Source organism: Papio anubis, chromosome 7 (assembly GCF_008728515.1).
Source record: "Papio anubis isolate 15944 chromosome 7, Panubis1.0, whole genome shotgun sequence".
Lineage (NCBI taxonomy): Eukaryota > Metazoa > Chordata > Mammalia > Primates > Cercopithecidae > Papio > Papio anubis.
Window position 1 is genome coordinate 106,031,967 of NC_044982.1, and position 27,239 is coordinate 106,059,205.

The window sequence follows — 27,239 nt, forward strand, 5'->3', positions numbered from 1 at the left end:
GTGAAAGAAGCCAAAGACAAGTACATACTTATGATTCTACTTATACAGAATTCTAGAAAGTGCAAAATTAATCTATAGTAATAAAAAGCAGATCAGTGGTTTCCTGAGACTGGAAGGAGGGTTAGAGAGAGAAGATTAGAAAGAGACAGGAAGAAACTATTGGAGGTGATAAATTCATTATCTTGATTGTGGTGATAGTTTCTTGAGCATCTAATTGTAGACTTTAAATATGTACAGTTTACTGTGTGTCATTTATACCTCAATAAAGCTGTCAGAAAATGTATTAAAGTAAACGATAAATACCAAAAATAATAATAATAATAATAATAATAATAATAAAAAATAATAAAAAGCAAATGGAAGAATGAATTCACATACTATGTGCATAATTAAAAATTACACCTTCTTGCCCAAATTATGTACTCATCTCTTAATAGAGTAAATTTTAAAAAGTGTGTGTGTGTGTGTGTGTGAGAGAGAGACAGAGAGAGAGAGATGGCACGATCTCGGCTCACTGCAATCTCCTCCTGAGTAGCTGGGATTACAGGCATGCACCAACCACACCTGGCTAAATTTTTTTTTTTTTTTTTAATTTTTAGTAGGAATGGGGTTTCTCCATGTTCAGACTGGTCTCAAACTCCTGATCTCAAATGATCCACCCACCTTGGTCTTACAAAGAGCTGGGATTACAGACGTGAGCCACCGCGCCCGGCCAATAGAGTACATTTTAACAGCACATTCAGGATACAGTGTCTGCATTCATATTCAGTCCTCTATGTTCCTGTCTCTAAGTTCTGGCTCTCTCAGATTTAATAAACAGTTCTGGACTTTGACTTCAACTCCTGGAAAGCTTTTGATCTGTCTAGACTGAAAAGGTGTTTTGAAAAATACATTTATCAAAGAGGGTGTTACAGACAACTGTCTGACTCATGCATAAATAGAGCCTCATTTTCATACCTACAGCAATTGTCTCTCATGGATGTGTTGTACTTAGTAGGGGAGAATGTGGCAAAATTGGAGACACTTATGTTGAAGTAAGAGTGGCTCTGATGTTGTTTTTTTCCTGACTTGGGAGCTTGTCCAAATAATGTGGGTTTCTGGGAAGTATCCTTTTCCATCATTTCCTTTTTTTTGGTTCCAAACATTGTAGTATTTCCCAGCCTGTATTGTTGCTAAGATAAGGAACTCTGCTTCCATTCATCTCTTCCTGGCCCATCACACAATCAAGTCATGGCTGTACTTTGAGTGGGAGGTTAAAAGTGCCTGTGAGGTCACTGATGACAGTCAGACCTGTGTCCCTGTGTTTCATTGTATCTCTTTCCATTCCAGTCAACCAACAAAAGCTAGTCTATAACTGGAAGACCTGGCTTCAACCTGAGAGAGGATGAGGCAGTGAATACCAGTCCTGCATAATCAGTGCTAATTTAGCACCGCTGTGGGTGCGCTGAGCGAGGTTGAGGCACACACTTTGCTACAGTTCATGTAGTAGACCTTATTTCATGGGCTTTTGATAACTATACTGTTGAACACTACTGTATTCTTACATAAAGAGTAAAATATGTAGACATCAATGAGATGTTAGGTTGTCTTACAGGTATTGTTGCTCAGATTTTGCAGCTTAGCATCTCACTGTACCAATGAGAAAAAAAAATTTCTTTTTTCTACTCTTTAAGAAGCTATATTTTCATGGTTGGACCATTCTTGAAAATTGCACATTTCCTTCTTCCAGTGGATTTCTCATTATATATGCTTGTTTTCCTGAATAACCTGTTTCCGTTTTTTCTTTTTTTTTTATTTGTGTGTGGCTACAGGGCCTCACTATGTTGCCCAGTCTGATCTTGAATTTGTGGCCTCCAGCAATCCTCCTGCCTCAGCCTCCCAAATTGCTGGGATTACAGGTGTGAGCTACCGTGCCCAGCCCTCAATGACCTGCTTTTCATGGATGACCCTTGTCATAACACTAAGGGATATTTTGCATTAGGGCCCTGCTTCTTCAATATGTGCAGGTTGCCCCCAGGTAGCAGTAGTGAGTCTTGGCTAAGTACAGTAGTTGATGCCATGTGCTTCATGGATTGACAGCAAGATATACACTATTAATTCAGTGAGAATTTACTGAATATTTGCATCTATGAGTAGACGTTTGTGAATATCAATTTTAAGTATATTCCCATGAGGATATCTGAAAAAACAAAATTAAATGACTTTGATAAAGACATATCTTTCCATGGTTAATTTTTAACTACTTTTGGTAGATTTTCTCATCTTTTAAAAAACATATATATCTTCGGGGAGAAAAAAAAAGTTTCTCTTCTTGGGCTCTGAAATCTTCCTTTTTCATCTAGTTGTCTTCTTAGGGATTCATTTTTTTTCCACTCTGATATTTTGTGTTTCTTCAGGAAAATGTTTTCTGATTGCTTTTCTACTAGTCCTCAGTTGTACAATCTCCATCTTCAGTTTCCTCAGCTCTAGATATCTTTTATGCTGTCAACCCATGAGCTTCTTCTCTTTCTGGGGAGTTATGATAGCATATTTAACTTATCCGGGCACAAGAGGATTTGAAACTGCCTGTCTTGGTTCTCTGAAAGAACATGTTGGAGGCTTTCAATGCAGTGCAGATAGTGGCTACATTTATACGTTCACAGGTGTTTCAAAACTCAACAAGACACAGTTTTAGAGTCAGTGCCTATACTAGTTTCACAAGACTGTTGTTACTGAGTACTCCACAACTGAGTGGCCTAAACAACCGAATTTATTGTCCCACAGTTCTGAAGCCTGAAAGTCCAAAACAGGGTGTTGGCAGGATTGGTTTCTTCTGAGGGCTGTGAAGGAGAAGCTGTCTTATGCCTCTCGCCTCAATTCTTCGAGTTCAGGAATCACCTTCCCTCTGTGCATGTCTGCCTCTGGGTGCAAATTTCTCAGTTTCTCCCATGCAATTTTTTTTTTTTTTTTTTTTGAGACAGAGGCTCACTATGTCACCCAGGCTGAAGTGCAGTGGCACAATCTAGGCTCATTGCAACCTCCACTTCCTGGGTTCGAGCCATTCTCCCACCTCAGCCTCCTGAGTACGCGCTCCACCACGCTGGACTAATTTTTGTATTTTTAGTAGAGACGGGGTTTTGCCATGTTGGCCAGGCTGGTCTCGAACTCCTAGGCCCAAGCTATCTGCCCACTTTGGCCTCCTAAAGTGCTGGAATTACAGGCATGAGCCACCACACCTGGCCAGTCCAAACTTCCTGTTTTTATAAGGACACCACTTATACTAGATTAAGTCCTCCCAGTTACCTTACCTTAACTACATTGGCAAAGACCGTATTTCAAATAAGATAGTATTCTGAGATACTGTGGGCTACGCTTTTGACATGTTGTTTTTGGGGCACACAATTCAACCCCTAACAGTGCCAGCAGAAAAGAAAATTTACCTGTTTCCTCATGCCTCTCAGTCATTGGGATTCTGTCTCATTGTAAGCATTTATCATTCATTCCAAAGGCAGAAACTTTTAGAATATTGCATATTTTTCTGTAATGTGGTCTGTTGAGGGAAATTTCTTGGTTAAAGCAATTCATACACTGCTTTAGTAATTACCAGAACTCACAGCTAAGATATGTGTAGAAATGTAGATATACTATGAATAGTTTTACATAAAAATCTGTTTCACAAATTTTGGAAATTCTTTTGAAGTGGCCAAGTCAAGTAGTTGAATTTGAATTCATTTTTATACCATCGGTTTTGTTTGTTTGTTTTTGAGATAGGTCTTGCTCCGTCACCCAGGCCAAGTACAGGCTGCAAGTAATCCTCTGGCCTCAGCTTCCAATTACCTGGGACTAGAGGCACACAGCCCCACAGCCAGCTAATTTTAATTTTTTTTTTTGTAGAGACAGAGTCTTACTATGTTACCCAGGCTGGCATTGAACTCCTGAGCTCGAGCAACCTTCCTGCCTCGGACTCCTAAAGAGCTGGAATTAGAGGTGTGAGCCACCATGGCTGACCACATGCTTTTATTATAAAACTCATTTTCCTCATCAAACAGTGGTAATACACTTTTGCAGATGTTAATATGCATTTCTCTTTTGCCATTCTCTGTACTTCACCATTTCCTTTTTCATCAGAGCTGTTTGCCCTGTGGACTTGACAGCAGTGGTATGGCAGATGGGTGATTAGCAGGAGTGCAAGAGAAAGCATTCATGTTCATCTTTTCATTATTAAAGTAGGGTTATTATTATTTTTAGCTTAGTCTGTGGAAAGCCACGCTTAGTGGAGAAAGATGAAGATTTTCCAAATTGATTTAGTCCCCATAACATTTCCAGGGCCAAGCCTGGGGTCCTAATCCATAGCACATCTTCTATAACATGGAGAGGATGCGCCTTTCTCCAGTAAGGGTGCGTCTCGGTCCAGTGTCCTCAGGAGGACGTGCACTGCAGGGCATATCCAGCCGGGATGTGGAAAGCCTTCTCCCTCTCCTGGCGCCAGGACGAAGGAAGCAGGCAGCAAGACGTGTTTCATGATGGTGGTCGCTCTCCAGGGCAGGGAGGCTTTCAAGGAAAGCTAAAAGCAGAAAAGGAGCTTTTGCTCCCTCTCCAGGCAGAGCTTCCAGAGGAAAGTGCCTCATGGGGATTCCACCTCCATCAGCAACAACCCAGAGAAGCCACATGAGAGTGAAAGTGGAATTAGTGCCATGAAACGTTTAGTCACAGGCTGAGTCTGAGTTTAGCTCCCCGTAGTCTCCTTCAGTTCCTGAGTGGTAATGGAAGACATCTAGAAAATTTAATGTACTCTTGGCTGGCCAGGGGGTGACATGGTGGTGGCAAAATGACACTTTAGCAGAGAGGTGTGGGTAGAGAGACTATGGGTCCTATTTTGTTCAGAAAAGGCCCAGTTTGTGCTTGTTACCCCAACTTAATTGTTAGTGGCTCCTCCTTTCACTCTCAGAAGCATCCTGGCATGAACAGTAAATCCGATGGTCTCCCTAGGTGCAGAGCTGTAAGGCAGCCAAGGATTGGATAGGGGTCCCAGCCACACCACCAAGAACGTGCAGCAAGACAAGAATGGCAGTGTCGAGGGACTAGGGGAAAGATAGTGTGCCCACTGGCAGCATTTAGGGCCCATTTGAGGATATCATGCATGGATTTGAGTAAGCTGTTGTATATTTGCCCTGCACTGAAAGTAAAAGGCACTGGTCCAGGTGTCACATGTGGACAAGACGATGTGATCTCTGGAAGCCCAGTAGGCCTTTTTCTTTCCTGTGGACTTTCTCAGCAAGGAAACCCCAGAAACTCCACGGTAGACCTTTTACCACCTCTCATCAACAAGAATTGGGTCACGTGCCCACTTTATACCACCCACTACTGTGTTCATCTGGGTCCTCTAAGAATCAGATGCCAAGGCAGGATGAGAAGTACAAGAATTTATTCAGGAAACGCCTATGAGAAAAAAGTGGGAGAGCAGGATGATGCTGGGAGAGCCGTCAGCCTGCACTGAAAATCTGACCATGAGTGAACGAGAGAGGGAAGGAAGGAAGGTCAAATGCAAGCACCTTAGATGCAGTAGGTTCTAGGACAATTCAGCAAAGCTAGAGAGGAGACCCTGAGCCAAAGTCATTCATCACAGGACTCTAGTGTCTCCCAGGAATAGCTCTGCCTTCAGTATCCCTGCTGTGCTTAGTCACTGGCTAGGAGCATCCCATGGGAAGCTTGACCCAGAACTGGGGCTGTTGGCCAGTGACACTCTTTGCAGTTGTGTATCTGAGCGGAACACTCATAGGTCCTGCCACTAGCAAGGTAAATGTGACCATGGTGATTCACTCAGAACAATCAGGATGTGCAGTGGCTCATGCCTGTAATCCCAGCACTTTGGGAGGCTGAGGCAAGTGGATCACGAGATCAGGAGATCGAGACCATCCTGGCCAACATGGTGAAACCCCGTCTCTACTATAAAAATACAAAAATTAGCTGGGCATGGTGGCAGGCACCTGTAATTCCAGCTACTTGGGAGGCTGAGGCAGGAGAATCGCTTGAACCTGGTAGGCAGAGGTTGCAGTGAGCCAAGATTGCAGCACCGCACTCCAGCTTGGTGACAGAGCAAGACTCCATCTCAAAAAAAAAAAAAAAAAGAACAATCAGGATGTATGTATGTATATGTAAGACACAGGAGGGAGGAATGAGCATGAACAAAATTGAGTGTCTATAAAATGGAAAGGAGAAATGGATGTTGGTAGGCAATGAAATGTGTCTACTGCGCTAAGGATTTCTCTTTCTGTATCACATCTGGCTTAATGCCTTTTATTTCTCTCTTTTATTTTTCTTTTCAGTGGTAATGGAGAAGACTTAGAAACCATTTATGTTTTTCTTAGGCTTATTATTTTAGCCAATTTTGAAATTTACATTTTTCTAGAGAAGTATCCAATTCCTCTCATTTTTCAAACTTAGCTCTTCAAATGTAATCATGGTATTCCCTTATCGTTAAAAATAGTCTCCTCTTTACCTATAACTATGTCTCTTTCATTCCTAAACTCGTTTATTGGTTCCTTGTGTAATTGTTGTTTTACTCAGACCATCCAAACATTGTCTCTGAGACATCTAACAACTACATTTTTGTTTTGTTCATTAACTCAGAGTTTTTTTTTACGTGTCTATTTATATAAATTTTTATTTATTTCTTTTATTTTTATATGGGTTTATTTTGGTGTTATATTTTCAGCTTCTAGAACTGAATTCTTAATTCATTCTATTTTCATTTTTTTCTCCATTAAATGTATTTAGGGCTATCAGTTTCCCTCTACAGAAGTTCTCAATTTTACTGTAATGTAGTTTATCAGTCTTTAACTTTATTCTTAGTGCTATTTGTATCCTGGTTGAGAAATCTGCCTCATCCAGAATCATGAAGATATTCTTCTTTTTGTCATTGTTTGTGTGTGTGTTGTTTTTTTTTGAGATGGGGTCTTGCTCTGTTGCCCAGGCTGAGGTTCAGTGGCACAATCGTGACTCATTGCAGCTTTGACCTCCTGGGCTCTGGTGATTCTCTCACCTCAGCTTTCCAAGTAGTTGGGACTACATGTGCACACACCACCATGCCTGGCTATTTATTTATTTATTTATTGGAGACTTGCTCTGTCACCCAGACTGGAGTGCAGTGGCATGATCTCACCTCCCTGCAACATCCACCTCCTGGGTTCAAGGTATTCTCCTGCCTCAGCCTCCCGAGTAACTGAGATTACAGGTGTATGCTACCACACCTGGCAATTTTTTTGTATTTTTAGTAGAGACAGAGTTTCACCCTCTTGGCCAGGCTGGTCTTGAACTCCTGACCTCTAGTGATCCACCCACCTCAGCCTCCCAAACTGCTGGGATTACAGATGTGAACCACTGCACCTGGCCAAATTAAAAAAAAAAAATTTTTTTTTTTTGTTGTAACAGGATCCAGCTGTGTTGCCCAGGCTGGTCTCAAACTCATGAGCTCAAGTGATCCTTCTGCCTTGGGCTCCCAAAGTCCTGGGAATACAGGTGTGAGTCACCATGCCAGCCCCTAAGATATTCTTCTATGTTTGCTTTTAGAAGTCTTATTATTTTTCCTTCCACACCAAAGGCTATAATCACTCTAGAAATTGTTTTGTATATATTGTGAGGTATAATAGAATCAATTTTTTTTCTATATTACTGTTTAATTGACCTGGAGTCATTAGGTGAATGATCCATTGCCTATTCTGAAGTCTGATAACAACAATGTATTTATGGACTGTACTTTGTTTCATCAATCTGTTTATTTGTGCCAATACCACTGTGATATATCTACTGTAGCATTAAAATAAGTCTTGATATCTGGTAGTGTAAGTTTCTGCTTTGTTCTTGCAGATTATCTTTGCTTTTCTTGACACTGCATTTTTATATCATTGAAAATCAGCTTGTCTGTTTTTAAAAATCAGCTGGATTTTGATTGGAATTGCATTGGATCTCTATGTCAATTTAAGGAAAATTGACACTTTCCAATACTAAGTCTTTCAATTCATAAATGTGGCATATCCATACATTTTTTAGTTCTTTAAAAATTTTCTCAATAATGTTCATAATTTTTACTCTATGTCTTTAATGTCTTTTATTAAATTTATTTTCAGGCGTTTGTTATTTTGATGTTATTATAAATGGTATTTTTTAAGTTTCTATTTGTTTCTGGGGTGTGGGAATACTGATTTTTGTGTATTGACATTATATTCTGACTATATTCATGTGTTAATACTTATAGTTTGTGAATTCTTTTGGATTGTATACATACACAATTGTGACATCTGCAAATAATGAAGATGGCAGCTGTCCTTGTTATGCATCTCACTTCAGGAGCAAAGTTCCCTATAATTCACCATTATATATAATGTTTACTATAAAATTTTTTATAGATATTTTGTTTGGTGAAAGAATTTTTTTCTTTTCTAGTTTGCTTCATTATGTACAAGCATAGAGCTGTATCAAATGCATTTTCTGCATCTTTAGAGATGATCACATGGTTTTCTCCTTTTTCCTTTTTAATGTAATAAATGACATTGATTTTTCAAATATTAAACCAACTGTATATTCCTGTGATAAACCTACTTGTTCATTATTCTTTTCGATTAGAATTTATTGTTAGTTGCCGGGCGTGGTGGCTCACGCCTGTAATCCCAGCACTTTGGGAGGCTGAGACAGGTGGATCATGAGGTCAGGAGACCAAGACCAGCCTGGCTAATGTGGTGAAACTCCATCTCTACTAAAATACAAAAAATTAGCCGGGCGTGGTGGCGGGTGCCTGTAGTCTCAGCTACTTGGGAGGCTGAGGCAGGGGAATCACTTGAACCCGAGAGGTGGAGGTTGCAGTGAGCAAAGAACATGCCACTGCACTCCAGCCTGGGTGACAGAGCGAGACTCCGTCTCAAAAAAAAAAAAAAAAAAAATAGCATTTATTGTTATTATTTATTATTTTATTGTTTGTAAAAAGGTATATCCTTTTATATATCACTGGATGTGATTTTAAATTATTTTACTTAAGGTTATTGTTGTTGTTTTGGTACCTATGTGCAGGAAAGGGTTTGTTTGTTTGTTTTCTTGGAATGCCTTTTTCAGGTCTTGGCATTTTATTCTGCTTTTATAAAACAAGTTTAGAAGTGTTTCCTCTTATTCTCTGCAATAGTTTGCAAACGATTGATGTCATTTTTTTCTTTAAATGTTTGGCAGTGTGCACCAGGAAATATTTAGAATTATGCATTTAATGTCTTTGAAAGATACAGACTCTTTAGATTTTTTTATTTCTTGTGTCCATTTTGTTTCAATGAATTTGTCTATTTCAACTAACTTTTAAAAAGTTATTGGCATACTTTCTTTTCATAGCATCCTCCTATTATTTGTTCACTTTCTGAACATCCTGTAGTATGTCCTCTTTCTCATTCCTGATATTGACTATTTGTGCCTACTCTTTTCTCCTTGCTCAGTCACATCAGAGGGTTATCAATTTTATTAGACATTTCACAGAAACAACTTTTGGGTTCATAACTGTATTACTCTAGTTTTCTTTCCATATCATTAATGTCTGCTCCTATCTTTATTATGTCCACTCTTACTTCTTTAGATCCCATTAGCTGTTTTTTTCTTAAACTTCTTGAGATGGATTATGAGATCATTAATTTTCATCTTTTCTCTCTAAAGCGTATACATTTAAGTCTACAAATTTCTCTCAAAGCATGCCTTATATTTAATTTCATAATTTTGATATGAAATGTTTTCCTTCATCATTCAGTTACATTACTTTGTAAGTTTCATAATTATATATTCTTTGACTTGTGGATTATTTAGAAGTATAACATCCAAGCATGAGGGAATTTTCCAGTAATCCTTTTTAAAATTTATTTTTATAGCTTAATTCTACTGTGGTCAAAGAACATACTCCATATTATTTCAATATTTCAAAATTTGTAAAACTTGGTTTGTGGCTCAGAATATAACAAAGTTTGGAAGAATGTGATGTTGTAGTCTTCTGTTGTGTTCTACGTTTGTCAATTAGGTCATGTTTAGTAATAGTGTTATTCAAAATTATTACCTTCCTGATTTTTGTCTGCTTATTCTATCATGAGAGATGTGCTAAAACTACCCCATGACTGTGCATTGTGCCTTATATATCTTAAGGCTAGGTTGTTAGGTATGTTCACATTTAGAATCATTGCATCTTACTAGTGAATCCACCCTTCTGTTATAAAATGTTTCTTTCAGCACTTTGAGGATATCTCCCTGTTGTCTTCTGACTTCAATTTATTCTGTAGATAAGTCAGCTGTCAGTCTGCTTTTTGTTCCTTAAAAGGTAATTTGTCCTTTTTCTTCATCTGCTTTTAAGTGTGTTCCCTTTGGTTTGAGTTTTCATTGGTTGGGCTATGGTGTAATTAGTGCCTTTCTTCAGCTTGAGGTCCAGGTGTCTCATGAATCTGTGGCTTGGGATCCACCATCAGTTTTGACAGATTCTCATTTATTATTAACTTCTGTCCCAAGCTCTTTGTTCTGTATTTCTGGGACTGTGATTGTACCTTTACCTGTATCCAATTTGTCTCATTTCCACTTTCTTTTCATCTTTCATTTTACTGATCCTCTGCTCAGGTGTGTCTAATTCAGGGATCAGCAGATTATGACCAGCAGGCCATCACCGTTTTCGTAAATGAAGTTTTATCAGAACAGCCACTCCATCTGTTTACATATTGTCAGTGGCTACTTTTGCACTATACTAGCAGAATTGAATAGTTGCAACAGAAACCATGTAGCCTGAAAACCTAAAATGTTTACTATCTGGCTCTTTATAAAATATTTGCCAAAGTCTATTTTAATCCACTTTTAAGTTCATCCATTGAGATATTGATTTAAATTATTGCATCTTTTATTCCTAGACTTTCCATTTTAGTTATAGCTTCTTTTTTTCCAGTGAAATTCCCCATCTTATGATTTGATTTCTTGAATATTTTAATCTTATTCCAAGTTCTCTGAAAAACACAGCCCACAGCTGTGTTCCATAACATAAGTGTTCCAACACTTATGTTATGATCATAGGGAAAGCATAAGGTGTTGCTAGGCCCCTCCTACGGGGAAACAAGACTGAAGCCAAGGCCTGGGTTGCAGGAGGTAGTAATGGTGTACTTAAATTTTTATATTTTCATCAGTTAATACCAATATCTGGATTTCCTGTCACTATGTTTATAATGTCTATTTTTTTTTTCACTTTTTTGGGTTGTCGTTAAATTTTGTTTTTTGTATTCTTAGTTACTTTTAAAGTTTGTGCTGTATATTATAGAAGAAAGGTTGTGGATATAATTTGAGATTGTAGCAGATTTATTGATACTCTTTGTTAAAATCCCCTTTAAAAATTATCAGATTATTTTTGCTTCTAGATCTTCAGTCTAACACTCTTCCAACTGGATTATTTTGGATATCTTATTTTTGCTTCTGGAAGACAGCTAGTTTAGCAACCAGTCATCTTTATCCAACAAGGAATTGAAATAACTTGAACCAGGGCTTTATTCCCTTTGAAGGTTGTCCTGTTTCCAGTTTACTTTATTCCTGTGATAGAGCTTTCTGGGGTCCTGGGTTGGGAACCTGGGGTGTTTACCAACACCTGACACCTTGGAAGGCCTTGAGCTCTAGGTGTTCGCTTTCCACTACATGAGGCTGATGACAGATTTGTCCAGTTTCTCAGCTGCTCAGCCACCACTTGCAAACTGGAAAATGCCTTGAGCAAAAAGGTAGAGCGAAATGTCATGCCAAATTTGCTTACGTTTCTAAGTTTCTTTTGTGTCTGTGATCTTAGCCCTGCAAATCCTCACTAGCATGGTAGTTTTCTGATGCGTTAAAATACACTAAAAATATTTTATGGGCCAGGCGCTGTGGCTCATGCCTGTAATCCCAGCACTTTGGGAGGCCGAGGCAGGTGGATCACCTGCTGTCAAGAGTTCGAGACCAGCCTAGCCAACATGCCGAAACCGCATCTCTACTAAAAATACAAAAATTAGCCAGGCAGGGTGGTGTGTGTCTGTAATCCCAGCTACTCAGAGACTGAGGCAAGAGAATCCCTTGAACCTGGGAGGCAAAGGTTGCAGTGAGTTGAGATTGCACCACTGTTCTCCAGCTTGAGTAACAGAGGGAGACTCCATCTTGAAAAAAAAAAGAAAAGAAAAAGAAAAAAGAAAATTTTATGCAGCATTTTTACTTATTCTCACTGGGGAGATTCATCAGAAACAAGCAGTCCTGCTACAGCCAGAAACAAAGCTCCTTAGCAGTGTATCCTATCTCTGTAAACTGTGCTGTTTAAAATAGTGGTTTTAAAATGTTTTAAAATAGTGGTTTTTAAAAATCTAAACAAAAAATTGTTTAGATTCTCTCATAAGCTTTACTGATTTATTTAATCGTTATTGCTTCTTGCATCTCACTACTTCTGTATTTATATTAGTTCTTAGTTGGTACATTCTTTAGTAGTTTTTTTTTCTTTTTTTCCAGTGAATATCTCTGAGTGGTAAAGTTTCAGAATCATTTTGTGTCTGAAAATATCTTTATTTCATTGATTAATGATTGATCATTTGATTATAGATGGATAACTGATAACTGATTACTGATTAATAACTTGGTTATAGAATTCCAGATCCAATATTCTTGTCCCTCATCACTTTGAGGACTTGACTTTGTTTTCTTGAATCCAGTATTTCTTGTGAGAAATGTGATGTTAATCTGATTTTTCACATTTTTCTAGGTAATCATATTTTTCTTTATGATAGCTTTTAGGATTTTGCTTTATGCTTTTTGTTTTATTTTTTTAAATGTCTAGAACTGAATGAAGATTTTGAAACAGAGACTTCTGTCTTTCTTAAAGTCTAGGAAATTCTAAGCGATTATATCATTAAATACTGCCTCTTCATTGTATTTGTCTATTATCTCTATTTTTTAAAGAAATATTGTAGCAGATTTATTGATATTCTTTATTAAAATTCCTCAAAAAATTAAACTGTATTATTTTGATAAGTTGTTTCTTCCACTAAATATAGCATTTCTCATATGAAATATCTTTTATAATACTGCATTTATTTTATTTTATTTATTTTATTTTATTTTTTGAGATGCAGTCTCACTCTGTTGCCCAGGCTGGAGTGCTATGGCGCGATCTTGGCTCACTGCAACCTCTGCCTCCTGGGTTCAAGTGATTCTCCTGCCTCAGCTTCCTGAGTAGCTGGCATTACAGGCATGCGCTACCACACCCAGCTAATTTTTGTATTTTTAGTCGAGCTAGGGTTTCACCATGTTGGACAGGCTGGTCTTGAGCTCCTGACCTCAAGGGACCTGCCTGCCTCAGCTTCCCAAGGTGCTGGGATTACAGGCGTCAGCCACCATGCCCGGCCCACCATATTTATTTTTATTGGTAAAATTTTTTATCCTAATTTTATTTCTTGTTTTTGTTTGTTTGTTTGTTTGTTTTTCCAGTTGCATTTTTTAGAGATTTTTCTTTTTCTTTTTTGTGTTTTTTTGAGACAGAGTCTTGCTCTGTTTACCAGACTGGAGTGCAGTGACGTGATCTTGACTCACTGCAGCCTCAAACTCCTGGACTCGAGTTGTCCTTTTGCCTCAGCACCCGCAATAGCTATAGCTGGGACTACAGGTGCATGCCACCCCACCTGGCTAATTTTAAACTTTTTTCTTTTGGAGAGATAGGATCTTGCTATGTTGACCAGACTGATTTCAAACTTCTGGCCTCAAGTGATCCTCCTGCCTTGAACTACCAAAGTGCTGGGTTACAGGTGTGAGCCACTGTGCCTGGCCTGGTTTTTCTAACACATTATTTTTTTCTTTTCTTTTTGTTTTTTTGAGATGGAATTTTGCTCTTGTTGCCCAGGCTGGAGTGCAACGGTGTGATCTCAGCTCACTGCAACCTCTGCCTCCCGGGTTCGAGCTATTCTCCTGCCTCAGCCTCCTGAGTAGCTGGGACTACAGGCACATACCACCACACCTGGCTGATTTTTGTACTTTTTAGTAGAGACCGGGTTTTGCCATCTTGGCCAGGCTGGTCTCAAACTCCTGACCTCAGATGATCTACCCACCTTGGCCTCCCAAAGTTCTGAGATTATAGGCATGAGCCACTGTGCTGGCCACATTAATCTTTTCTTAGCATTTTTAATTGACAAAAATTGTATATATTTATAGTGTATAACATGATGTTTTGAAATATGTATATATTGTGGAATGGTTAAATGGAACTAATTAACATATATTATCTCATTAGTGCCCCTATTTCCCTTTTTTTTTTTTTTTTTTTTTTTTAGACAGTGGTTCAAGAGATTCTCCCACCTCAGCCTCCTGAGTAGCTGGGACTACAGGCATGTGGCACCATGCTGGGCTAATTTTTGTGTTTTTAATAGAGATGGGATTTCACCATGTTGGCAAGGCTGGTCTCGAACTCCTGACCTCAAGTGATCCACTTGCCTTGGCTTCCCAAAGTACTGAGATTACAGGTGTGAGCCATCGTGCCTGGCCCCCATTTCCTTTTAATTAGATACTAGACTGTTTAAACACCATGTATTTGTACACTTAAGTCGAGTTCTTGCAGTTGCGCTTCTAGAAGAATTTTTCAGAAGGGTGTGCTTAAATATATTATTATTAAAAATGTAAGAGCCTCCGCTATGTGCTATATTGTGAGCAAACCCAAATCAATTCTCAACCTTTGTTGTCATGAAAATTAACATCAAATGTTTCAGGAAGAAAAACAATATGAAATGAACAAATAAAAAAATGTCTACCTACATTTTTTGTGAATCCATTCACAGGCATGGAATTATCTGGAAAAATGACTCCAGGGAGATTTGCAGAAGATCACCTGAGCCCCCATTTATGACAAATCTTAATGAAATGTTATCACATCTTAAACTTATTGGACTCCTGCCCCATAGTTTTTCTAATGGATGGGTGGTTGTCTGCATACATGAAGAACATTTATCTTATTCTGAAAGGTGTGGAAAGCACTAGCTCCTTGTTTGCACGTGTGTTCTCACAGTTCTTTTTGTCCAGACCAGGTACACTGCAGCCAAAGACAGCGTGGTTCAGTTCTTCTTTTACCAGCCCATCAGTCATCAGTGGAGACAAACTGACTTCTTTCCCTGCACTGTGACATGTGGAGGAGGTGAGGCCCAGGCTTTGTTCATGAATATTTAGAGCTCAGAGTTAGAGAAATTACGCATTTGCATTTTTGAAGCTGATTTTAAAATTGGCGTGGTGATTAGAGATGTCTGATCACACAGCACCTTACTCAGCAGCCTGAATGCAATGGTGTTAATGGATAAGATACTTTTGCCTTTACTCTTGAAGACAGGTGCAAAATTGGATTTGGAAAACACCTTTTACTTTTAGCCCAAAAAACCCCCCAAAAAACAAAAAACTGTAAACAAACTTGTTTGCGTGTGTTACTGCATTTCTCTTCTTGATTGCCCTTAAAGTATGTATTATTTTTAATTTTCTATGAAAAATCTGAGAAGCAGAAAGATGGAGTGACTTGCCCAGCCTGGTTGAGTCAATGGGTATGTTGGTTCTAACATTAGATTTACAACTTTTTTCTTCTCAGGTGCAAGAGTAGAAGCTTATTAAAAAGAGAAAGAGTCTCTACTAAGTGTTAAGGGGAAAGTCTTGCTTATTGTCTGCTTAGTTAAAAGTTTTCTTTCCTTCTCTTCTCTTTCCCTTTCCCTTTTCTTTTCCCTTTCCCTTTCCTTTTTTGAGACGGAGTCTTGCTGTGTTGCCCAGGCTGGAGTGCAGTGTCATGCTCAGCTCACTGCAACCTCTGCCTCCCAGGTTCAAGTGATTCTCGTGCCTCAGCCTCCTGAGTAGCTGGGATTACAGGTGCCTGCCACCTTGCCTGGCTTATTTTTGTATTTTTAGTAGACACAGGGTTTCACCATGTTGGCCAGGCTGCTCTCGAACTCCCAACCTCAGCTGATCCACCTACCTTGGCCTCCCAAAGTGCTGGGATTACAGGTGTGAGCCACCGTGCCCAGCCTAGTTCAAGATTTTCATAGTCGGTTGAGGAAAGTTTTAGGACAAGTGTAATGCAGGGCTCCACACACGCTACAAAAGCAGCATCTTTCATGCTCTGGTGGAAGATAATTGTCCGTTTGATACGGAGAACTGGCAACTCCCTGGACCAAATGAGGAGGCAACTAGAGCTACTGTCAAAAGAATTCTTTTTCTGAACTGACCTTTTAAATCAAAGAATAAATGCATGCAACCCAGGAACCATGACTTACTAGAATAGGGATTTATGTTGAAGCTTCCCCTTAGAGTACCAGGCGGTGATACTAGGTGTTTACCATGTGTCAAGCCATGGATTAGTTGTTCATAATCACATTTATTCTTCAAGAAAACCCTAAGGAAGGTCTCTTTTATTTCTCTTATACATGAATAAACTGACACTTAGAAAGTGTAAAGAGCATACAGTAGTATGTTGTTCAGCTAATAAACAGTGCAGCTAGGATCTGGTGCCAGGTCTGCTTGATACCAGAGTCATGCTCTAAATGACTTTGCCCTTGTGCCTCCCCTAAACCACCTACTACACCTGGGACCAGGTCAGGGTACGCAGGCTCAGGTATGGTCTTGTTTGAAGAGCTAGAATAAATACTCCTTCAGCCCAACCTAGCTCCACATGTTTTCAGTCCTTGAAGCCTACGGAATATCAATTTACTTAGAGTCAGAAACTGGCCTATCTCCTTTAAACTACAGGTATATGAAGGAGGGCTCTTCAGTCAGTGCCAGGTTGCTGTGAATATGCAGGCAGATCTCTCTCTTCTGGAATTTAGGCTCCCCTTGAAACAACAGGGCAGGCACTTTTGTGGAAAGCACTGGGCAGCCCAGGCCCAAGAAGAAGTTTACATCCCTAGGAATGGAAGAGAAAACTGAATAGTGCCACAGAAAGAAAGTAAAAGTGAATCTCCCCAGTTCGCCAGTTAGTTCTTCCTAGGGCCAGGGTTGAGGCAATAGACCACTTGATTATGATCTTGCAGCAGTGATTCTCACAGTGGACTTCCTGGACCTGTAGCATCAGCATCTCCTGGGAACTTACTAGAAATGCAGATTCTCAGGCCCCACCACAGACCTACTGAGTCAGAAACCCCAGGGTGTGGTTAATCCTCCAGGAGATGATGGTACATACTCCACTTTGTGTGTACCACAAAGTGTACATTGCCTCTTTAAGCCAGTGTCTTTGGATAGCAGCTGGAGCCATATTGCCATCACTATTTTTGCCATATCTGTGTTATTCCTGCACTATTATTTACTTAAGGATTTTTCTTTAAGGGGACATTTATTCAACTTAAATAAACATATTCACAAAAAGAATTTAATAGTACTACCTTAAGTGGAAATCTATTCCTTGTCACAAATAGAGCACAATCACAAAATTAATACAATGAAAACAAACCAGTGGAGTAAGTCCTCTTCAAGTTTCTACCAGCTCTGACATTCATTCAGTTTATTTTCAATTCCTCCTGAATTTTCTTGAATGTTATAAGCATTTTTATGAGGCAAAGGCTCCTTTACATCTTTGGGTCACTTATGACTCTTTGGATACTCTTACTCTGCAGAAAAACAAACATCTCTCTCTTTTGTTTGTTTTAGAGGCAGGTCTCACTAAGTTGCCCAGGCTAGATTCAAACTCCTGGGCTCAAGCAATCCTCCAGCCTCAGCTTCCCAAGTAGCTGGAACTACAGGCATGTGCCACCATGCCTGGATAATTTTTAAAATATTTTGTAGAGGTGAGGTCTCACTATGTTGCCCAGGCTGGTCTCCAACTGGTGGGCCCGAGCCATCCTCCCACTGCAGCCTCTCGAGTAGCTGGGAGTGTGGGCATGTGCCACCACGCCTGGCTCAAACATCTATTTTTTTGAAAAAAAAATATTTCTTTGTTCTTACACACAGTAATTCAGAGAGACGTTCACATTTGGATCCATAAGATAAAAGACACTTTCTACTCTAGAGGAGACATTTTATAGTGGGATTCAGCTTAGTCCAGTTGATTAAATTCTTGGGAAGCGAATAGGTGTTTCTCATACTTGGGTGCCCATGGAAAGACATAGTCAGTCCTGCTGGAACTATAAATGTGCATGAGCACTTAGCAGTGAGATCGTCTCCAAAGATAGCAGTGGATGTAAGAACAGAAGGGAGATTTTAGGCTGCTTTTGGGGTGCCTGCCATTTTCTGTACACTGGCAGCATTTCAGTATATTTGTTCAAGATATAGAAAGGCAATCTGCCTCATTTCTTTTGCTTTTTGTTATCTCTAAACTGTGATAAAACAAAAGAGGAAAATTAATTGTCTCTCCCCAAATTATAAACACTGTTTATGCCCTGTTTTCATTTAGAAGTCTATTTCTATGTAGAACAAATATATATTTTTTCTGACTCAAGGAGCTGTAATCTCATTTTGTATTTGTTTTGGGGAAAATAAAACACACACATAAAACCCACAAGGAAAGCATTACCAAAATTTAATTATATTAGTAATCAAATCTGTGTGATGTCTGTGAATGGAATTTCAGAATTTTTTGGATAATCAAGAAAATTAGTTCATTGATCTCTAAGGTACTGGGGTACTTAGATGGACTTTCCTAGTCTTCGTCTGTAATTGTCGATGTGAGACACTTGAGATCAGTCTGGATAAAGTACCTAGATTGCCATTGCCATCTGATATCGTCAACTTTCAGGCAGATGTTGGCACCCAAGTAACATTTTATTGACTCCATTTGGATTTTCATTCTTGCGGTTTCGACCTTGCTTTTATAATGCATACCAGTCCGTCCTTCTGCACTTAGCTTACATCCAAGCTGTGTCTTGTAGAAAGCTGTCTAGTGGTTTATAAAATCAGATTCCTCTCGACAATCAGGACTTTAAATGTATTTTTAGACCTTTAGATCAACTGGCAGAAGCAGAGCGCTTGGCTTTGGGCATTTTTTCTTTCCTAAAGAGCTCATTCTAGTTTTGAAAAATTACCTTTTTTTGAAAAAGTTTAACTTAACAAGACACTTATGTAGTGACAGGAAACTTGGAATCAGATCTTTCAGGAAATAGAAGCATCATTTTGTGACTTGCTTTTTAAATTTATAGCACTCATCTATTTGCAATGTTCACTTTCCTCAGAAACTCTACAAATTAGATTTAATAGAATCAGGAATAAGTCTTCGTTCCTTCTGTTCGAAGGCTTGTGAGATGAGGGCTGGGGAGTGACATGGGGAGATGGATTTTGTTCCTTTTTGTATAGACAATGCTTAATTCCCCATTTGGAAAGCTTATTGGTATTGCAGGTGCCTGTGGCATCCCAAGGGAGCAGAGGAGTAAAATGTGGTACTGCATATGCAAATTATAAAATGTTATGAAAGAAATATTCAACCCAGCAATCACCCAGCGCAAGAGTAGTTCTCAAAAACATGATGTTGAATGAGAAAAATGGAAAATGGAACAAGATTTAAAACACATTATCATTTATTCAGTTAAAAACAGACACACAAAAACAGCAGCATTACATAAGACAGTTGCATATTTAAGGACATATCAACAACAAATCAAAATAGGTGTGTTGCGGGGATTGGAATGGGAGTGTCAATAAGGGAAGAAGAAAGATTACATGGAAATGAGAGAAGGGCCTTGCACAGTGCCATGATGACAATGAGGAGAAAAGACAATGAACTGAGGAGAATGAATAACTCACCTGCACCTGGGCTGCAAACAGTTCTTGAGAGGAGACTATTGTAATTTTTCAGTTAGAAGTGCTGAGAGTACTGCAGTCGGTACTAATTGTCATTCTCAATTTTGGCCGCGCATTTTAGTCATCTGAGAAGAACCTGAGAACCTTTTTTAAAAGGTACTGTTTTCCTGGATCCCAGAGACAGGGCTTCTGACTTAATTGGACCATGAAGGAACCTGGGCATTAGAGTATATTAAAAGCTCCCATGTGGTTCTGTTATAGAGCCAGGGTTGAGAACCACTGAGTTAAGTTTCCTAAAGAGGAAAAAAAAAAAAGTGTGTTGCAAGTGATAACTCTGCCAAGTAAAAATGAAACGGTTGCAATATTCAGACTTTCCTTTTCTAACACTTTAGGTTATCAGCTCAATTCTGCTGAATGTGTGGATATCCGCTTGAAGAGGGTAGTTCCTGACCATTATTGTCACTACTACCCTGAAAATGTAAAACCAAAACCAAAACTGAAGGAATGCAGCATGGATCCCTGCCCATCAAGGTTTGTGTCATTGTCCACACCCTTTTTACTTCATAAAGAAACAAATCAGCTTCAACTGAGACTGAGCAATCTTTACAGGGCAATACATTTCCATTTCCTGACTTTGTCTACTGGTGGCAGGTGCCTACATTCACATTTGTAACTATGGTGCATAGGAATTAGGATATATTCCTAATGAGTGTCCGGATTAGAATTGCCATACACTGGCAGCATTTCAGTACATTTGTTCAAGATATAGAAAGGCAATCTGCCTCATTTCTTTTGCTTTTTGTTATCTCTAAACTGTGATAAAACAAGTCTAGCTTTCTCTTGTCAGTCTAGCTTTCTCTTGTTGTGGGCTATGTGTTCCTAAGTGTTTTTATAATGAACTTTTTGAACATCTCCTGCTCTCTTCATCCAAGTACAATGTCTAGTCCATCTGCCAATCATAAATATCTTCCACTCACCATTTTAGCTTTTAAACTGGGTCACCCATTATCACGTTTTGGCTTTTGAAGTGTTCACATTAAATTCAGTATAAATAATGCATTGTGCAAGGAAGTAAAAAGTTTTAATGCCAAAGCAAAAAAAGCTATGCGTAAATTATCCTATTGCATAATTTAGTACCTGCTGACTTGGATTGCCTGGGGAAGTTTCCTGGCTTACTACAATACCTTAAAATAACAAATATCAAGTCCCAGAATCCTCCAGATATCTGCCAGCTGGCTTAGGAAGAAGTGTGCAAGTGGAAAAGGAAGCGTTCTCAGTGGATTTCATTTCCTGTTACTAAACTGCCCGTTTCCTATAAGCCTGGTTGAACGTAATTATTAATAGAGACCTTTCAAAGGACAAATTCTGTGAAATAAAGTGGTTTTTGAAGATCCTACTAATATGACAGTGTGTTAATATCACTGGTATATTAAGAGAGTAGTGATTATAAAAAGGAATAAATTTATCTAAATTGCAAGGTACTTTTTTCCTTTAATTAATATACTGCTAGTTTAGTTTTCTATATTTTCAAATAGAACTGGAGAATTTGTGTCGTAGGTATTCCTGACAATTAAAGAGATAGTGGCTGAATTTTTGGGAGTGGTTGATAACACTTGACATTTTTAGTTTCCAATTTGAAAGAGCTGTGTCTCTTGGGATGTCAAATATTATATTAGTCAATTAATAAATGTGTTAATTTATTATAGAAATGATATTCTCACAATGATTTCATTTGTAGTGATGGATTTAAAGAGATAATGCCCTACGACCACTTCCAACCTCTTCCTCGGTGAGTTATATGTTTCCTTTTCCTTTTTGCAATTTAAGTAGTTTGCTAGGAATTGTAGCATCTGTAGCAATAGCCTAGAATGTCTGAGGGTTAGATATTAGATACTTTACAGAGCTAAGGGAAAACAGAGTTCAACTCAATAATAGGAGAAATCTTTCTAAGAATTAGATGGAATAGGCTGCCTCAAAAGATGATGTTCCCCATCGCTAGAGCTGTCAAGCCTATCTTGGACAACTGAGTATCATAGCAGGAGCTCAAGTGTTGCAATTAATCAGAAATTTTAATCCCCTTTTAAACCAAGATGAATAGTATGGTCCTTCCTGACTCTGAGGTTCTGTGATTCTCTGATAATATTGTCCATTAGTATTTTACGGTTTAGAGGCAGTTTGAAGATGCAGCCACACTATATATTTTAATTGATTTAATTTTCACAGTGGTCTTATGAAGGTTAAGTAGGGAAGGTATATTATTCCCAGTTGACAAAAACCCCAGATGTGAGGAGCTAAGTACCTTGTGACTAGAGATTGTGTGTGGCAGTTAAGAATAAAGTCTTGGCCGGGTGTGGTGGCACATGCCTATAATCCCAGCACTTTGGGAGGCTAAGGTGGATGGATCACTTGAGGTCAGGAGTTCAAGACCAGCCTGGCCAACATGGCGAAACCCCCTCTTTACTAAAACATACAAAAATTAGCTGGGCATGGTGGCAGGTGCCTGTAATCCCAGCTACTTGGGAGGCTGAAGCAGAAGAATTGCTTGAACACAGGAGGCAGAGGTTGCAGTGAGCCACGATCTTGCCACTGCACTCCAGCCTGGGTGACAGAAAGAGATTCCATCTTAAAAAAAAAAATTAAAATTTTAAAAAGGCCGGGCATGGTGGCTCACGCCTGTAATCCCAGCACTTTGGGAGGCTGAGGCAGGCGGATCACGAGGTCAGGAGTTCTAGATTAGCCTGGCCAACATGATGAAACCCTGTCTCTACTAAAAATACAAAAATTAGCCGGGCATGGTGGCGCACGCCTGTAATCCCAGCAACTAGGGAGGCTGAGGCAGGAGAATTGCTTGAACCTGGGGTGTGGAGGTTGCAGTGAGCCGAGATTGTGCCATTGCACTCCAGCCTGGGTGACAGAGCAAGACTCTGTCTCAAAAAAAAAAAAAAGTAAAGTCTTATGACTCCCAGTCCCAGGCTCATTCAGCTGAACCACAACTGATACCTTAAGGCCATATTTTTTGCCACCATCTTTGCAAACTTGAAACAAACAAACAACAAATAAATAATATAATTTTATTTGTTTGCTTTTGAGCTGGGAACATAATCCTTGGACTGCATGTTCCGTGTCCTGTGGAGGAGGGATTCAGAGACGGAGCTTTGTGTGTGTAGAGGAATCCATGCATGGAGAGATATTGCAAGTGGAAGAATGGAAGTGCATGTATGCACCCAAACCCAAGGTTATGCAAACTTGTAATCTGTTTGATTGCCCCAAGTGGATTGCCATGGAGTGGTCTCAGGTAAGATTTGAGAATATGCCACTTTTAATTAATTCTCATATTTTAAGGGATATTTTATATATGCCCACCATGGTACTAGACAGCATGGAGACCAAAAAAAGTGGTAAAAGAGCATGGTTCCTACTCCAAAGAGCTTAGGAAGACAGTTGGAGGACAAGGTAAGAAAGACCACAAGCATCATCATAGGTAAAAATAATTAACATTAAGGACATTAATAATAATATTTCCATATAATTACCAGCATAATTAATATTAAGTACTGTAAAGAACAAATGTATAAAGAACGAATGTTGAAGCAGAGTCAGTCAGGAAGTATTTGTTGCCCCTGTGGTGCTTAACCCATCTTTGAAGAATTTAAACAAGAATTAAAATTTAAATTCTTTAAATTCTTTGACAAATGTAAACAAGCAAGAACCTGAGAAGCATCACTGGGTTAGGGTTAGTGTTAGGGAGATGGCCAAACAGAGATGGCTGAGCAAAGGCAGTAATGACAAGAAGTGACTCGAAGTTGAAGATTTGAAGAGATGAGCCATGTTACTAAGAATTGGAAGATTAAGTTGGAAATGCTGACACGACATGAAGCGTGTGTCCTTGATCCAGCAGCTACTAAGAAGCTTCACAATTTTTGTGAAGACATAATATATTTTAAGTAACTGAGGCAAGATAGCCTAACATTGAGAAAGACCGGAGGCGGGCAGCCTATTTAGAAATCATCCGTGGGGTCAAGTTGTATATAAAGGAAAAGAGAAGAAGGAAAACACCCCAGAGGTATAACAAGGGTCATGTCAAATTAGCGTAGTTTTCACTTTTTAAAGAGATGACTGAGTGAGCCTCCAGAACAAATAAAATGCAGCTGGATTAGTCAAAGATGAAAAATGCAGACATTGGTATTTAATAATTTAATCTTAATCCTTTAATTTTCTGGAGAGTGAGATGTAATTGACTCAAGTTTCTCCAGCTTTCTTAAGTGATCTCCCCACACACATAGTTCATCATATACATACATTAATATATCTATTCATGTATTTATTCAATGTGTCAGCTACCGTGCTAAGAAGTAAATACAACTTGCTCCTACCACCCAAAAGCTTAGAATCTAGTTGCATAGACGTTCATGCAAACAAAGTTGTGATACAGTATGGTATTGTGCATAACTAGTATCATGTGCCCAGTACTTCAGAGGCACAAGGTGGAATGATTCACTCCACCTGAAGGTGTCAGGAAAGCTTCAGAAAGGAGGTAGCACTTGAACTTGAAGGATAAATGAGTGTCAGGTGAAGACCATATCAGTCTTTTTCTGATATCCCCAGACTAAACATCATTACCCTGTAGAACTTTATTCAAACTTGCTAGGAAAGAAGTTATCAATTAATTTTTGGTCACATACTCCCTAAAAAGAAGATTAGAGAATTTTGTATTTCTTCACATATATTTAGGTTGACATTTGAAATTTCCTATCACAAGTTTAAATAATTACAAAGAATATCATTTCAACATGTTGTGAATGTTGACATTTTACAATAAGAGTGTTGCAGCATTCAAAAAAATCTGTCTAGTGGAATTTAAATGCCATGATAATTTCTGTCTTTGCCATCTTTCATTTAAAAAATACAGGAACGAGCTCTTCTTTAACAATTTGGATATTGTGCATATTTTTCCCTTTGAACTCACATTTGCAATCTACTTTCCCCACAGAATTTTATTCTATTATAATGTATTTTTATGCTTTAAAGTCTTTTTTAAATTACAGTATTCTACTTCTCTCCAAGAAGATACATATGATCATTGAAATTAATTTATTTTACTTTCCTGTGGCCATAAGGCCCTAACTATTTAAAATATTCCTCTGAATTGAGTTAATTTTACACAGTCAAAATAACATATATATTTCAAAGTTTGGTAAATAAGAATAACAACACAAAAACTACATTTTCATTTGAGTACACACTTAGTTCATCATGTACATGCATTAATATATCTTTATAGAAGATAAGTGGAGCTTAAAAAATAGTCCATCACCAGAATTAGCCATGTTCAGCAATGATTTTATTATTAATTTTTACTATTGGTTTCTTATTTTGTTTCGTTTGGCTTTGCATGTATACACTGGGAAAGCCTGTTCACATAAATCAATAGACCAGGATGGAAGGATTTTATTTTAGCAAGGTCGTTCAGTTCTTTGAACTCTTGAGTTATGTGCCAAAATTCATGTGATGGTCTATCATCAAAAATTATTTTTAAGGATCTGTCTGCTGGCAATTTAAGTCTTCTTTCTATTTTGTTGAAAGCAAAGAATATCATCTCAACTGCAAAAGGATTTGTTATTGAGACATTAGGGACTTTCACTTTCTCAGCCCCAAATTAACATTATTTCTACAACTGCAGAGCTTGTTTTCAGCTCTCATAAGTTCTAGTCATATGTTTTATGTTGGCTTTAGAGCTTTTATATCACCCTCCATCCCCATAAATATCATGACTTTATCATTACATGTATTATCAGAATAGAGGATGTTAACTAGCTCTTCTAATGCACCATACTTCACCCTTAATACTTTTCACTTTTTTCAAAAATCAAATATATTCTCAGTGATGAGGATTTTCCATCATTGAGGACATATGCAGCTCCACAGAGGAGTTCTGGAACTGTTGTAAACACTGACAGTGCCATTGGGGGAAGTGTCTGGCTTCCCAAAAGGGTGGTTTAAAAGGAGAGGATGCTCCTTTGGATTAACCAGTTGTAGTATAGTTGTATCTTGTACTGTTTTCTTTCTCTTTGGGTGAAATTTTTTCTTTCTTGGCTAAAACAGCCACTCAATATTATATATATCTTGAATTGATAAATTAGGGGGTAGGTGAGTCAATTTTCCAAAAACAGGGTAATCTCAAACTTCACCAAACTCATTAAAGTATTTGTTCAGTGGTTTCAAGAGTGGCATCATGAACTAGAGAAATTTCCCAATATTCTGCCTAATGTGCGTACACTGAGAAAAGCCTCCATATCCTTGAAACATGTCTTTGAAACTTGTCCCCAGGGATACCCAGGCACAAAGTTGCTTAGGGGGTCAGAAAATAATTTTCAAGCTCCTTAAAGCAGTGACTTGGCCATGGCTTTGGCAATAGATGGCTCTGGGAGGGAATTCCACTCTGCCTGTTAGGAACTGTGTGACCTTGAGCAAGATCCTTAGATGGTGGGCCGTTTGCTTATCTGTTCAATAAGCCTGAAGCCACTGACCTAGAAGTGGGTCAGGAGGATTCATGAGATAACAAATGAATGAGGTGCCTGTCCCATAGCAGGTAACCAAAGGCAATCAAGAACTCTCAGCCCCTCCCTGGGGTGGATCCAGAATTGGTGGGGTCTGAAGCTTGTACAGATTTGAGGGGACTCCTCAAAAACAAGAATATAAAACACAAATATTGAGTATTGAAGAGAATGTTTATTTAGAATAAGAAAGGAAATTATAAGAAATTATAAATTTAAAAAAGCTGACAACAACTAATTGTGAACTCTGGATTTAATAATGATAATATTTAATAATGATATATTAAGTGATGTATTAGTTATGTTAATAATGATGTATTAATATGGGTTCCTCAGTTGTAACAATGGTATCACACTAAAGCAAGACATTAATAATAGGGAAAATCATAGGGGGGAAAAGGGGTGAAGGGGAATATTGGGGCTTTCTGTACTGTCTGCTCAATATTTCTGTAAACCCAATACAGTCCTCAAAAAATATAGTCTATCAATTTTTTAAATGCATACATATATATACTCCCCAATATGCAGATTATATTAGTCCATTCTCACACTGCTATAAAGATACTACCAGAGACTGGTTGATTTATAAATGAAAGAGGTTTAATTGACTCACAGTTCCACATGTCTGTGGAGGCCTCAGGAAACTTACAATGATGGTGGAAGGTGAAGGAGAAGTAAGTACCTCCTTCACAAGGCAGCAGGAGAGAGAGAGAGCATGAAGGGGGAAGAGCCCTTTATAAAACCAGCAGATCTTATGAGAACTCACTATCCTGAGACCAGCATGGGGAAAACTGCCCCCATGATCCAATCACCCCTTCTCAGGTCCCTCCCACGACAAGTGGGGATTATGGGGATTACGATTCAAGATGAGATTTGGGTGGGGACACAGAGCCAAACTATAACACAGATAAATGAAAAGCTAGTCTCGATTTTTATATGACATGAAAACATTCCACTCATAGGCAAGAGTAA

At 38.6% G+C, this 27,239-nt stretch overlaps 1 protein-coding gene across 2 annotated transcripts in view; it reads left to right on the forward strand.

The window, feature by feature from the left end:
* The window catches only part of LOC101025385 (ADAMTS-like protein 3), a 261,955-nt gene that overhangs the window by 229,577 nt on the left and 5,139 nt on the right, over positions 1–27,239 (forward strand). For both annotated transcript variants that reach the window (XM_031668415.1, XM_021941826.2), the window contains 4 exons: positions 15,040–15,151; positions 20,106–20,244; positions 21,452–21,502; positions 22,804–23,008. In XM_031668415.1, the coding sequence (XP_031524275.1) occupies positions 15,040–15,151; positions 20,106–20,244; positions 21,452–21,502; positions 22,804–23,008 (507 nt within the window). The remainder of the gene's footprint in view (positions 1–15,039; positions 15,152–20,105; positions 20,245–21,451; positions 21,503–22,803; positions 23,009–27,239) is intronic.